General features: G+C 43.8%; 1 protein-coding gene across 1 annotated transcript in view; it reads right to left on the reverse strand.

Annotated features, from left to right (window-relative positions):
- ADIPOR2 (adiponectin receptor 2) overlaps positions 1–15,681 on the reverse strand; it is a 73,046-nt gene that overhangs the window by 28,869 nt on the left and 28,496 nt on the right. The window contains exon 2 of the mRNA XM_038418452.2: positions 10,246–10,480. Coding sequence (XP_038274380.1) covers positions 10,246–10,407 — 162 coding nt within the window. The 5' untranslated portion in view covers positions 10,408–10,480. The remainder of the gene's footprint in view (positions 1–10,245; positions 10,481–15,681) is intronic.

Genomic DNA, 15,681 nt, shown 5'->3' on the forward strand with positions numbered 1-15,681 from the left:
TACTTGTGGCACCTTAGAGACTAACAAATTTATTAGAGCATAAACTTTCGTGAGCTACAGCTCACTTCATCGGATGAAAGCTTATGCTCTAGAGACTAACAAATTTATTAAAGTGCCACAAGTACTCCTTTTCATTTTGCAAATACAGACTAACACGGCTGCTACTCTGAAACCTTTCATTATTTCTAAGAGGTTCAGTATACTGTACTTCCAGGGCAAGAACTGGATGCTATGTCACAAGAACGAGTGTGTGATGATTTGGGAGAAATAATCCTAGCTTTCCAATAGTATGAAGTGTGCATTTCTAGCTAGTAGTTCCCTAACTAGACCATTTAAAAATATAATTATATCAGGACCAAGTACTACCAGTCCTGGTGTTTAGACAGAATCATTTCCACTTAGGGGTGAGGTGGCAAGTGTGCATGCATACTCATCAGGTGCAGGGAGGGTTTAGAGAAGCAGACCAGCAGTCTGAGCAATAAGTGTGGATAATAGAGTGTGGACTAGAAGGGCAAAGGTGAACCAAAAATACACAACTGCAGCAATAAATGGAGATTCACACATTTGGATACACCGACAGTGCAGCTTCCTACTAGCAGTGCCTATTTGAGTGTTCATGCATCCTCTCCCAGTCCCTCTCCTCAGCTTTCACATATGTTCTGAGGACAGGGATATAAGAGGGGATGTGGCAGCAGTTTGGACTGTAACCAGGGCAGAGCAAGCAGGGCAGCTGCCCAAGGTGCAAAGCTGCAGGGGTGAAAAAATTAAAAAAACAAAAGACAAACAAAACCATTAGGGGGCGCAAATATGCTTCCTCACCCCAGGCACTAAAATGCTTGATTATGGCACTGGCAGCAGTTGCTAAATCAGTTCCTTCCACTGCTAATGCAAGCCCAGGAATAATTAGGGCTCTGCAAAAGAAGGGAAGGAGGGCGAGGAATGTGAATATGCAGAGTCCATCTTGAAGAACCCTGGTTACAAGTAAGCTTCATTTCTTTGAGTGTCCTCTGGAGTCACACCCTTGAGACAGTTTAATCAACAGTATATATAGGGGGGGAAAGATGGACGGCAAGGAGTTCTAATTAAATAAAGAACTGATGTACCAAACTGGGCACCCTCTCTAGTTGTGATATCTAAACATGTAATGCTTAGTAAATACAGGTACTGAACTACATGTGGCCACTTTACAAAGTTCCATTAGTGGGTCATGCCACAAACATGCTGTAGAAGCAGCCAGCCACTGCTCCAGCAAAGTGTGCTCTCAGCAGAGCAGGGAAAGATCATGAGGCACATGAAACAAACAGTTTACATGAAGTTCTAAAATCCTTGGTCCTATTTAAATAGAAAGGTAACACTCCTTTAGCATCCAAGCAATGTAACTTTACCTCACTTTTATGTGAATGTGGTCGGGGGGGAAGCGCAGAACCACTGTTAAAGTAATGGATTGACTGACATGGAAATCCAAAACTACTTTTTGCTATAAATTCTGGGTGAGCACTACTTTATCTTTATGAAACATTGTAAATGGATTGTTAGCCATTAAGTTCACTAACTCTCCAGGCTGAAGTTGTTGCTATAATAAACGGCATTTTAGTTGCAATATTAAAAATAGAGAACAAGATAAAGGTTCAACGGATGGAACCATAAGCTGTGTTAGCACTAAGTTTAAATTCCATGAGAGGATAAGCTCTCACCCAGGGATAAAAATTTAATAAATCTTTCAGAAACTTAATACCATGACAAAAATATAGAATTAGTATCTATCGATATATGAAAAGCCACTACTGAGGTTAAATATACCTTGACTGGTGCAATAGATAAATGATTATTCTTTAAAAACATCAAATACTTTAATATGGACTAAAAAGGAGCTGACATAAGATCAATACCCTTCTCAGATTCTTAGAGTGGAAACTTTTTCCATTTTAAATGGTTGTATTTCCCAGTTGATTATCTTCTAGTGTGAAATAAAACGTGTTGCAAGTCTACAGAGAAAGGCATCTCTAACTCTGAGTCCTATTGTCCACAGAGTCAGATGCAATAAAAAAGTTGATCTGGATGGTACACTTTCACTTGCTGCTGAGAGAGAACATGTGGTGACACAGATAAGTGTCTGTAATTCTCTTTGGAAAGAAGGGGCAACTCTGTGTATCACTGCTATCTCAGCCATGCTGAGGAGATAAGTCATCCTGCCGAGTCCTGTCTGATCTTCTTCACAACCTTCACCATTAGAGAGAATGGTGGGAAACCAGATCTGTATCCCAATTAACAAAGAATGCCTCTATTAAAGAGTTAGTGTTCGTTCCTGCTCCTGAACAGGAATGGGGGGCCCTGGTATTGAATCTTATGGCAAATAGGTCTCTATTAGGAATACCCCAAAGAGCAAAAATGTGCAGGATCAAACACTCCTTCAAGGACCATTTGTGCAGATAGAAAAAAAAAAAAAAAAAAAAGAGAGTCTTTGCTTAACTGGTCTGCTAACCAGTGAAACCCTGCCACATGCAGAGCTACTGAATAAATATAAAGTATACACCAATCCCAAAGCTTCACTGCAAAGCTGTGAGGACTTGTTTACATAATACATTGCTATCATATTGTCTGCCTGCTTCAAGCAGAGATCCTTGCACCTACAGAAGAATGATCTGAATGTCAAAGGAACTTCTCTCAACTCCAGAATATTGATATGAAGAGGACACCCTTGCTTATTCCACAGACCTCTTGGAAATAAAGTTCCTGAGGTATGCACCCCTGCCTGTTTTCGAGATGCCTGCTATAGTTATTGCAGAAGGAGAGGAATGGATGAACATCACTCCCTCTCAGTACATGCTCCTGGTCCATAAAAAAGTTTTCTGGATTCTTTTTAGAATGATAAGTATTAGATTCATGTTGCAATCTGCAGGTCTGAAGTTTCTTGCCAACCAGTGATGAGGGGCTCATCCTCTGTCTTGGATAAAATGAGACGTTGTTGATGCAATAAGACTCAGTAAGGAGAGGAAGAACCTTGCTTTCTGAGATGATCTCTGAAGTAGAGCCTGAATGGTAGATTTCAGTTTCAGGAATTTGTCCTCTGGGAGGTAAGCCCTTGCCATTCTGGTGTCAAGTAGTGCTCTTATGAAAAGGATATTTTATGATGGGACCAATATGTATTTCTTTGTTTAATCACAAATCCCAGCTTTTGCAACACAGCATGCTAATTAAGTGACCTCCCTTCAAAAGATGCTTTTAGGAGCCAATAATCTAAAAAACAAAAAAAACAAAAAATCCCTTGTCATCTAAGAAAAGCAGCTACTACAGATAGGGATTTTGTAAAGACTCGAGGAGAAGTAAGGAAGGCACTCACTCAAGCCAATTTGCCCAGTCCAGTATCACAGTGAGAAGGGTACATATATATTTACAGTAGTCTGTCTCAAATGAATGCTGAGGCTCTGGCTAAACGGCTGCATCTGTCTTCTTCTGAATACAGAAGCTGAACCCATATCTGACAAGGAAATTGGGGATACCACTGATGTAGGGATCCACAACAGCCACAGAAATGATAAAGTTCTCCTGGTTGACCCAGATGGGGTCCTGGGAGGTGGAGGTAACAACTGATGACTCACATGGTAAGGAATCAGCTGTGTGTCTATTATGAGAAGTAATATTAGATTACTATCTAAATGACTTTTTTCCATGGTCTTTGCGAAGGACGGAGAGGATCCTAGGGATACAGTTCCACTTGTACCTACGTGGTAACCACAACAGAGTACATCAGTGCTGCTGGAATACTCAGATTTCTGAGGAACCAACTGAAGATTATCCAATTATGCTCTTTTATATCTCAATCTCTAGTGTCACATATCCACATACTCACAATTTGAATCTGGAAAAGTGCCAAACACCAAAACATGTTTACTCTGACTTTTTTTCCTCCCCCCATTCCTTCCCCCAAACAGAAGGTCCCCAATTCTACAGAGGCCTCAGGTATAGTGGTCTATTGTTCAAATCTATTTCAGTTAGAGACAGTACCCTTTTTGGAACTGGGCCCAAGAGTTTGGCTACCAAATGCTTCATGTTTTTGGATCTGGAGCTCAGTGCCAAGGCTAATGGCTTGGAAATAGAAGGCTCCCTTCAAGCCAAAGATCCCAGAGCCAATTCAGGCCTCTTATCTCTCTTTTCAGGAGCCTTAGAACCTTCAGATCTGGTAGTTTTAATTGACAAGATTTTTTGTAGTAGAAGAGCCTGGAGTCTCTTCTGCCTCTCCTTTCTAGCTCATGACATGGAAGTCCCACAGATAGAGCAAAGAGAAAGGGGAGTGACCTTCTCCTAGGCACTTTAGGTACCAAGAACAGAAATCTGATGCCATGAAAACTGTAGAGCACAGGACACATCTTTGGATCCACCATCAATGTGATACTAACTGTTAACTGCTAAAGATCTTGAATCCAAAAAAGGCTCATATCCATCTGTGATCAGAAGCTGGAAGGGGCTGAGGCAGCAACCACTGCCACTCCCCCTTTTATACGGAGGGGGCGAATGAGCGCTTTAACAGGCACTGCCAGTAAAAGGTTGCATCATTCAACAGCACCAGTCAGCGCATATCCCAGGAGAAGAAATATGCAGAGGACACTCAAGAAGTTTATTCTGTAGCTATGCCTAATGTCTGTGGAGCCCAATAGAAGCATGTGTAAACAGCAAGAGTATTATTAGGGCATGTCTACATGGGGACATTCAGAAAAGTTAGACAAATTAAAGGTGTGAAGTTAAAGTGCACTAAACTCACATGGACCCTTTAAAGTCGGTTACAAAACGGTCTTACTGCACTTTATCTTAATCCTCCAACACATGCCTCAGCACATACTCCTTGATTACAAGTAGCAAGCAGCTGCCTTAAGAGAGGAAGATGGGCATATGATGGCAGACTACCAATCCTATTCTATTAACAGGCTTATAAAATGGCTTGGTAAAGTACTATACTTGGCTAGTGTGCATGGGTAACTTATCTCTACTGGATGGAGTAGTTTGGCAGTGTCTAAGCACCACACTTTTGATAGTTAAAAGCTGTTCTCAAGCTCACGTCAGAAGAATCTGTGCTTTTGGAGTGGGCAAGCCAGTTATCTCTAAAGTCAAAATGAAGTTTCATAGAGCTATTGTGTACAGTAAACTGACAATTAAATCCTAGATGACAAACTTTTACTGTATTCAATGACAAAAACTATATTAATGTAGAGTTATGGTTTCTTGGTGGTATGTTGTCCAACAGAATGGTGAGTTCAACAAGAGCATCTAGATAATGAATTCTGACCTCCCATCAAGTTAAGTCTGGGGACACAGATCTCCCTTAAATAGGTGAAGAAGATTAAAGAAACACTGTTGCCTTCCTGGTGCTAGGGAAACCAAAACTATTCTGGATCCTTTTGTTTTATTCTTTATCACTTCCTGGATGAGAGGGAAGGGTGGAAAAGGAAGAGAAGACTTTCTACAGGCTAGGACAGGGATGGGCAAACTAAGGCCTGCCGGCCGCACCACACAGCTTGGCCCCGCTCCACCTGGGTCGCCGGCCGCACCATACGGCTTGGCCCCGCTCCGGGGTGCCAGGTCGGTGACTGCATCACGCAGCTCTCTGAAGCCACGGCATGGCCCCGCTCTGAGGATCAGGGGCCGCTCCTCATAGGAGGCAGAGCAGGGACATGCCACTGCTTCCGGGAGCCTCTTGAGGTAAGCACCGCTTAGTAACCCTGAGCCTCTCCCCATGCCCCAACCCCCTGCCCTGATCCCGCCCCTGCTCACCAAACCCCTTTATCCCAACACGGAGCACCCTCCTGCACCCCAGAGTCCGCACCCCCAGCCAGAACCTGCACCCCTGCCACAGCCCTGATCCCCCTCTGAATCCTTTGGGCCCAGCCCAGAGCACCCTCCTACACCCTAAACTTCTCATCCCCAGCCCCACCCCAAAGCCCACATCCCCAACCAGAACCCTCACCCCAATTTAGTGAGCATTCATGGCCCGCCATGCAATTTCTATTCCTCGATGTGGCCCTTGGGCCAAAAAATTTGCCCACCAGTGTCTAGGAAAAGGCATGTTATATGGAGAGAGATTGTTTTGTCCTGTTCTGAGCAGAACTTGTGCAACTATGTCTAGTCAGAAATAAATCTGTGTTCTGATACTGCTCCCAGGTTGAAGATCTCATCACCTATTTCTTTAATGACTATTTGGGAAGTTCCATTATCATTGTCCTCAGTTGATCTGCCAAGCTGTTGTCCTTGCATGCTAGATGTAGGGCAAGAAGCATAAATGTTAACACTCAATCCCACAGTACAACTGCCTCTTTGCAAGTCGGGAAGTGCAAATCCCTCCATTTCCTGATGTAATCCATCACTATCATATTGTCCAACAACTTGTACTACACCTTGTTCTTGCCCTGTGATATCTATAGTTTTTTTCCCCCCCTTGAGAATTACAGTGAATTAATTTGTTGAAATGCACTCCCCATCCACATTGGAGGTGCCCAAAGTGATTGTTTCTGATGAAGAGTTGAAAGGTACCCCTCAGAAAGTTAACCATGTCAAGCATAGAAATATCTTTCTTGAGATGGTCAGCTATGCAAACATGCTGTCTGTATTTGGTTTGTAATTAAATGCCAGACAATGCTGCAGACTCTTCAGCCTGAGCAGAGTATAATGTGAATGAAGCCATGAGGCATGCGAGACCTAGAAAGAATTTTTAAGTGTGATTTTGACAAAGCATTGTTACGGTAGAGCCAAGCTTCAAAAAAATCTTCCTGGAAGAAAGGCTTAGTCTCCAGAAGACAGAAGATCCGCTCCTATAAAGGGAATCCTTTGCATATGTAGCAATAGAGATTTCTTGATTATCTTAAGTCAGAGGTGGGCAAGCTACGGCCTGTGGGACCATCCTGCCCGGCCCCTGAGCTCCAGGCCTGGGAGGCTGTCGCCCATGCCACCATGCCACAGCGTGGCGCAATGCTCTGGGCAGCAGGGCCCAGCCTGATCTGGTGCTCGGTGCTGCGCATCCTGCTGCAGCTGCGCTGCCAGCCACCGGTGTGCTCCAGGCAGCGAGCAGGCGGGTGGGGTGGGGTGGGGTGTGTGTGTGGGGCAGGGGTTCCCAGGGGGCGGATGGGGCAGGGGCCGGGCCAGGCCATGCCTGGCTGTTTGGGGAGGCACAGCCTCCCCTAACCAGTCCTTCATACAATTTCTGAAACCCGATGCGGCCCTCAGGCCAAAAAAAAAAAAAAAAGTTTGCCCGCCACTGTCTTAAAGTACTAACTTCTTCAAAAGGCACATGTGTCAACTATGTCCTTGGAAAGGGTTTCTGATGAGATTTAAATAATGAATAAATAAATAAATATATATATCCTGGTGTCTTAATGAGTGGCAACTGCTGACTGGTACTTTGTAAATACCCAGAAGGCAGCAGATAAACCAAGAGATAAAAATTTGTACTGAAGTGAAGTGATCTTGCCCAACCAGGAAGAAAAAAAAAAAAAAAAAAAAAAAGTTATTTGTGGTGCCTGGTCTGAAAGATATGGAAGTACACTTCTTTCACATACAGGTTCCAGAATAGGGATGGAAGGAGGGGTGGCGGAAGGGAATCAAACTGAGTGGCATAACCATCTTTTATTGTCTCCAGAATTCATGTGTGACATTATGAAATGTAAGTTGGCCCTGCTATCAAGAGGGAAACATGGACACTAAGTAAATGGATCCCTGCACTTTGGCTCTAAATTCAGAGGCAGACACTAATAGTCTCGAACCAACTGTACCTCACTCTTGGACCCTGATCCAGGGGAAGAAATTGGAACTTTTTGTACTGTGCTGTTCGTCTTCTATCCCTGAAGTACTAGGCACTAACCATGGACTTTCCTTACGTACAGACCCCTTAGATGCATCACATATGGGAAGTTATGTGGCCAGAGCTCCCTGCAAGAATAAGACTTGCATCCTGTTCTGGCTCCTTGCAAGCCCTTGGGGTAAGAGCGCTGCAGACAGAGCACCTTGTAATGGGCCCTGAATGTTAGGAAGACTACTGGACAAGAGGCTCATTTAGTGAAGTCAGATATTTTAGCTTTTGAATCTGCCATGAATCCAGTAGTTGGAACCAAAACTGGAACTAAATACACAAAGCTAAAAATAAGATTTAGAAAAAAACAAATTGGAACCAACACACACTATACAACATTAAGAACAATTACTAGGTAATGCACAGATTTCTAGAGAGACACGGGTCTGATCGATATGGAGAGGTTCACCTCTGCTGCTGTAGCTGAATGGAATTAACATGGCAGATGGTGCCTTTTACACACTCTCCCTCAAAATTTTCCAAGAATGCAACAGGGAGGGGTAAGAAGGGCACCTGAGTCCTCTATAATATATAATATGAGAAGGAGCCACCACCTGAACTGTACCAGACAGCACATCCCATGAGTGGGAATATACAGAGGACCCTCGAAGAAAGCACATTTATATAGGGTCGTAGGTTTGTGCAGTACCTCATTAAAGAGGAAATGGTATGTGCTGCTGAGCCAAGAAAGCTCAATATAAGCTTATATAAAAGCTAAATAGATGTTTTCCCCACTGTAAAGAATGGTGGGTTTTATATGATTTTATTCTAACTTCTACCAACAACTTAAGATCTTTTGGCAAGTCACTTAACCTACAGTGATTCAGTTTCCCCGCTTGTAAGATAGCCACTATTTTCCTGGAACATGGGGTAGCAGCATTGCTCATTGGCCCAACTGCCTTCTGAGGAGACTGCTGCCACTGCCCAAGCCCAAGGCAAGTGGGGGGTCAGGCTAGCTCTCAACCCTCAGGCCCAACCCTGCAGGACAGGAATTGCCATTGCTGGGTAAGTGTGGGGCAAGCTCACACACAAGCCCCCATACTCCATCCTTTCCTCCTGGATTGGAATTAGGATTGCAGTGCCTGGATGAAGGGTGCTGCTACAGATGGTTGGTGCCTCCTTGGTGGGGAAAAGAAGCCAATGCTGGCTTGCTATGATTTTCAAGAAGTAAAGCTGAATTTCATTTGTTGGGCTGTGTTTTGTTTTTTAAATCAAAAATTATGGAGGAGTCACATTAAACCCATGACATCTCTAAAATTACTGTGACTGCACCATGATTTTTGATAAAAATGCTGTTACAAATCTGAAGCCCCAATAATTAAACACTAAAAATCAGTCTACATGCCACCAGTAACCACTGCAACATTAACACTAGACATTGGCTGATGCTGTGGAGGTAAGTCTACTCCCCTCCCCTCCCCCCCCACACCCCTTTCATCTGCATAAAGAAAAACAGATGTAAATAGGACCACCTACACAATGGCAAGCTGGAAGAATATTATTATATTATAGAGCCAGAGTCCTAAAAGTTTTCATGTGATACCCAAAAATACTTTCTAGGAAAGTATATAATTGCTAAAAGAATTCTGTATAGAGAACAGACTTTGCTTATTTGCAATCCTTTAGAAGGGCAATGAGCACTGGCTGTTTTTCACCCTTGTTGCAGGGATATTTTAAGCTGAATTTGGTAAGCCTCTTCAGTTAGCTCTGTACTACCAGCCAATTTGTAGCCTAGCAGCAGACTGAATGATGCTTCTGTACACACCACTCTCAAACCAGAGCGTTTCTGTTTACAGGCATCAGCAAGGCACAGCGCCACGGACAGGCTGATTTTTTCCATACAGTACTATTCAAGTCATCCCCATCTTCCAAGGACAACAGAGCAGCATGAGTCCTGGTAGTCACAGAGCTGTTAAAGCACAGAAAGGAGCTGCAGTTATATTTCTTCCTGGCCATTACAGAATCTTTAGCTTATGATGAAGACACTCATCCAACATGAACCAATTCAGTTGACAGAGTATATAGCTTAGTCCCACGTATTTGATGGGCAGGAAGTTTGCATACATGTTTGTTTTTAGAGCATACTGCCTTTGTTTCCCACTCACACCTCCTTTCCCATGTATACTACATATTTCAGATAGGTTTATACTTCATTATACGAGTACAGACTTTTTAAAAACAAAAAGATTATAGGCTCTTAAGGCCAGATTTTTAAAGGTATTTAGGCACCTAGTGGGATTTTCAAAAGCACCGTGGTGCCTAAATCTCATTTCAATCCCATTTGTAAGGGGCCTAAATACCTTATAAAAATCTGGCCCTTAATTCACACATTCCAAAACAATTATGCAGCATCTAAGAGTCAAGCCTCATTTATCAGAGTCATTCGCAGAGTTTCAAAGTACCCAACTTACCTTTCGCAGGTCCAAGGATAAAGCTGGCTCCTCTAAGAGGAGCCCCTCAGAGTGGTCATCATCATAGCTTAACTGTCCTGCACTGTCGGGCATGTGTCCTTTCCTGAGCCGTAGGACTGGCTCTGGAACAACAGTGTTATCGAGATCCGTTGGTTCGTTCATGAGACACTGGGGGTCTTCTCAGAGACGTTCTGCTCCCTCTTGTGGGATTGGTTTTGAAGACAATGTGTTGTCCCTAAAAAGCAAGCAAACAGAGTTTACATAGCCGAAGTCTGAAAGATTCTAGAAAGTTGGTTAGGCATATGACACACTTATCTGTTAGGAGATTTATCTAGTTGGTGCCCATGCTCTTACAGGACTATCTGTGGCACCTCTTATTAGATGAGACTTCCATTTCTACTCATATGACCAGTAATTCTTAACCATTTCCTTGTTTTGGTTTCCTTTAAAGGAGGCAGAAGGAATGTTCCCATCCAAAGCACTAGCTATTATGTTCCCCGATATGACAGTCAGTCAATTCACAACTAGATGTGTTTAATAAAGATTTCTGTTTTTGAAACAAAATACTCAACATGGATAATATGGAAATTCTTTCTAGCTAAATCTGTACTTTTAGACAGACAACTAACCACCACCAAAGACACTATAATCTTTAGAGTATTCCTTGGCACATGGCAGGCTGCATTACAAGACGGAGTGCCAGCTCCTGTTTACATTAGACTTCTTGGGAAATCTCCCTTTCTTACACCAGTAGTAGTAGTCGTCTTTCTACCACGTCCTAGAGACCTGTTAGACAAAAACAATGGTATGAGTGCCTGCTTCCATATTTACAGTAGCACACCCACAGTTTCTAACATCAGTGGAACTGTACCAGTACTAGAGCAAGAGTGGGATATATCTTTAAAAAAAGAATCTAGTAGAGAGTCTTAAGTGGCATGTCTCCTCATAGCCAGAGTTGTTGCTCCTTTCTGGTCCCCAAGACTCATTTTCTATCCCCTCAAGATTGTTAAGAGCCATTCCTGAAGTGAATTTACACTCATGTGCTGTTGCAAATAAATTTTGGAAAACTCGCATTCAAGGTGTTAAAGTAGTGGGAAATTCCTTGATTCAAAATTAACTGACTCCTAGCCTTCCCTCGTTCTGGGAGTATTATCTGGTAGTAGTTGCTCATCTTCTACAACACCAAACTTTGTGCTAGACACTTCAAGATCCAATGTTACAGGAGGACGCATAATCAGTGATCGGTCAATTAGGAATGCTAGAAGACATTAACATTTAAATAATTCTGAGATCCATGAGTTGAGTGAATGAGAGGTCTTCATTTTATGCAAGACAATTGAAGGCATACATCTACTACTAATCACTACAGTAGCACGTAAGCACTTAACACACAGTTAAAAATCACAAGCAGATATAGGGCTAGTCTACATTACCATGGTAAAAATCTATCTAACTTATGCAACTTCAGTTACGTGAATAACATAACTGAAATCAACGTAGTTAGATCCACTTACCGCGGTGGCTACACTGCGCTGTGTCAACGGGAGCCCGTTGACTTCCCTTATGCTTCTCAGGGAGGTAGAATGCACAAATCTTCACCAGACCTGCTAAATCAACACTCGCTGCATCGATTGCAGCAGTGCCAATCTACTGGTAAGTGTAGACATGCCCATAGTAAGAATCAATTGGTTAGATAGACGTTGTCCTATAAAAGACATTACCTCACCCACCTCGTGTCTCTAATATCCTGGGACCAACACTGCTACAATACTGCATTCTATATTAGCTTGTAAGTTACAAGCAAAAAACAACTACATTAAAAAGAACCTTAAGGTTGCAAAGACACAAGTGTGTTAGGAAATGACAGAATCAAAAGATTGCCTGAACAAGCTAGGAAAATGGGGTCTAGATTAAATTACCATAAAGCGAGCGCACAACTGGTTGAAAAAACTATATTCTAAGAGTATTTAACAATGGTGTTTTGCTGTCAAACTACAAAGACGCATCAAGTGATGTCTTTCACAGGTCTGTCATGGGTCCGGTACTACCCAAAGTTTGCATTAAGGCAGGGGTGGGCAAACTTTTTGGCCCGAGGGCCACATCTGGGAATAGAAATTGTATGGCAGGCCATGAATGCTCACAAAATTGGGGTTGGGGTATGGGATGGGGTGAGGGCTCTGGTTGGGGGTGCATACTCTGGGGAGAGGCTGGAGATGAGCGATTTGGGGTGTAGGAGGGTGCTCTGGACTGAGATAGAGGGATTTGGAGGGCGGGAATGGGATCAGGACTGGGGCATGAGGAGAGACTCGGGGTGCAGGCTCTGGGTGGCAATTACCTCAGGCAGCTCTGGGAAGCAGCAGCAGCAGCAGCAGCATGTCCCTTCTCCCACTCCTGCGCATTGGAGCATCAGAGGGGGCGACTGAAGCACGCAGGAGCCAGATGGGGGCCATGCCGCGGCTTCCAGGACCCATGTGGAGTGGCCCCCGACCCTGCTCCCCAGCTGAAATGCCGGAGTGCTGGAGCAGGGCAAGCCCCAGACCCTGCTCCCCAGCGGGAGCTCAAGGGCCGGCTTAAAATGGCTGGCAGGCCAGATCAGGCCTACGGGCCATAGTTTGCCCACCCCTGCATTAAGGGCTTGAATGATGTAATAGACTACACTTATAAAATCTGCAGTTGACACCAAAGTGAAAAGGGTTGCAAACACTTTTGAGGACTGGATTAGAATTTAAAAATTACCTTGACAAATTGGAAAACTGGTCTGAAATCAGCAAGATGCAAGTCAATTAAAAACAATGCAAAGTACTACACTTAGGAAGGGGAAAAACAAAATGTACAACTACAAAATGGGGAATTACTGGCAAGACAGTATATTGCTGAAATGGATCTGGGCTTATGAGAGATCACAAACTGAAGGAGTCAATAGAGTGATGCTGCCACAAAAAAGTCAAGTTTCATTCTGGGATGCATTAATATGGTGTGTCATATGTAAGAAATGGGAGGCAACTGTTCTGTTCTACTCAGCACTGGTGAGGCCTCAGCTGGAGTACTGTGTCCAGTTTTGGGCACCAGGCTAAGAAGAATTTGAACAAACTGGAGAGTCCAGAGGACAAACAAAAATGGAGAAGTTTAGAAAATATGATGCATGAGGAAAGGTTGAAATGTGAAGGAGATGTTTAGTGTAAAGAAGTGAATACTGAAGGAACATAAGTCTTCAAGTATGTAAAAAGTTAGAAGATAATCACTGTCCTCTTTATATGTTCACCAAGGGTAGGATAAGTAGTAATCGGCTTTGTTTGCAGTAAGGGAAATTTAGGTTAGATTTTTGGGAAAAAAAAAGTTTCTAAATATAAGGATAGCAGCACTGGAACAGGTTTCTTATGGAGACTGTAGAATATTTGGAGATTTAAGAGCAAGTTAGACAAACACTTGTGAGGGATGGTCTCTGTATACTCAATCCTGCCTCAGCACAGGGGAATGGACTAGACGACCCTCTTGAAATCCCTTTCAGCCCTACTTTTTATGATTTTATGTCCACAATAAAGTTTCAAAAGATTAGGTATAAGAGGTTCCCATACTCTCATCTTTGTAGAGTTGGTTATATGGTGCTTACGACCCTTTTGTAGGTAAGAAACAGAACAGAGAAAGGAAGAGCAAAAACAGACTGATTAGATTAAAAACAGACTGACTACAATCTATTGTAATAGAGACAGCTAAAAATTCACTTTCCTAATAGGATTTCTCCATGTGAGTAATTGCTAGTTGCCACATGAATATTTGATCACAAATGGGAAAGAAAGAAAGGGGGCTACAGTCATGAATAGGAAGGACAAATTAAGATATGGTCCACAATATGAGTAGTTGAGAACCCTTAGAGCAGTGGTGCGGAATTTTTTTTTTTTTTTTTTTTTTTTAAATCAGGGCCATTGACACACAGGAGAAAAAAAAGTCAACTGTGGGCCACACACAAATATAAAGCAAGGGTCTGATCCAAACTGGTCTTTGGATCCGATGCTGTGATGTGGTTCTTGTGGTAAATCAGCCCTACCATCCCCTGGTGCTGTCATGCGGCTCTTCTCCAAGTTTCCCTGTTTGTCAGTATATTTCTGGGGGGGCCCAGAGCCAAGTGCAGGATCCCTGGGAGGGTGGGGCCGCCTCCCCAGAACTAGACCAAGAGGGGCTGTCCTCTCCAGGCTCTGGGGTGGGCGGCCCAATGGCATAGCCAAGACAGGACACTTGGGTGGGCCCCAACTTCAGGTGGGTGAGCAATGATGGGGGGGCTGACAGGAGGGATTGAGGCCACCTCCCCCTCAACCCCTCCAGCCAGCCTTGCAGGGTGGGAGGGAGGGAAATGATGGACCCAGTAGTCCCAGCCAATTGGGGGGCCCCAGGCGCATACCCAGCTCCAAGAGGAGCCGCCGCTCTCCAGCGAGAACAGCTCCCATCCCACCGCCCCCACACCAGGCCTGTCTCCCCAAGGGAAAGGCCTACATTTTTTTGAACTGCCACTGGGCCGCCTGCTCGCTTGCCCTACTCCCAGTGGCAGATTAGCCACTGGGCAAAGGGTGCGTGCCCAGGAGCCCCAGCCAATCGGGGGGCCCACCATGCCCCCATCTGCTCTGACCCCCTGCACAGTGCTCCAGCCAGGGAACAGGGTCAGGGTACTGGTCTTGCCCCGACCCCTTGCCCCAGCTGAAGCGCTGGGCAGGCGGAGCAGGGTGAGCCCCTGACCCTGCTCTAGGGGCTGGATGAAATTAAGCAACAGACCGGATCTTGCCTGCGGGACATACATTTCTGTAGGGCAGGGGTGGGGAACCTATTTAAATAACTGAAAAGTAAGCATGATCAGTAGCATCTGTTTATTAGGTCAGTTAAAACATTGCCCCCTCTTTTATAACATTAAAATGCACATTCTCACTGTCAAGCCTGCAGACGCAGAAAGTGGGGAGATTATAAGTGTCTCATTAGAACACATAGAAACATCTTCCAAAAACCCAAGTGTCTTAACATTAGCAACAGGAGAGAACATGACTGTGAACAGACTGTAGAATTCAAGTTTAGAACCTCCACAATGTTTTGCTGCATTCCCCATTGAAATTCCATTTAAAGAAAAATGGTTTGTAGCTGTCATGATACAGCCACTGAGAGAGAAACCCTTCTTAGTGACTTATTCAGATACCATGGTGATAGCCACGATACAAGAACCTAGACAGAAACTAATGAGCTCCCGCTACAGTTAACCCAGCTTCAGAAAACAGTCTACAGTCAAAGAGCAACAAAGATGTGACCTCCAAAGATTAAATTGGACCTTTCAAAACCCTGTCTATGCTAATATTTAGCCATGTTTATTACACAGTTAATGACATGCCAGGCTCTACTCATGGATTATAAAGATACAACATGGTTAATACTCCAGTAGTAACTATGGTAAGCTAACAA

The sequence above is a fragment of the Dermochelys coriacea genome, chromosome 1 (genome assembly GCF_009764565.3).
Source record: "Dermochelys coriacea isolate rDerCor1 chromosome 1, rDerCor1.pri.v4, whole genome shotgun sequence".
Classification (NCBI taxonomy): domain Eukaryota; kingdom Metazoa; phylum Chordata; order Testudines; family Dermochelyidae; genus Dermochelys; species Dermochelys coriacea.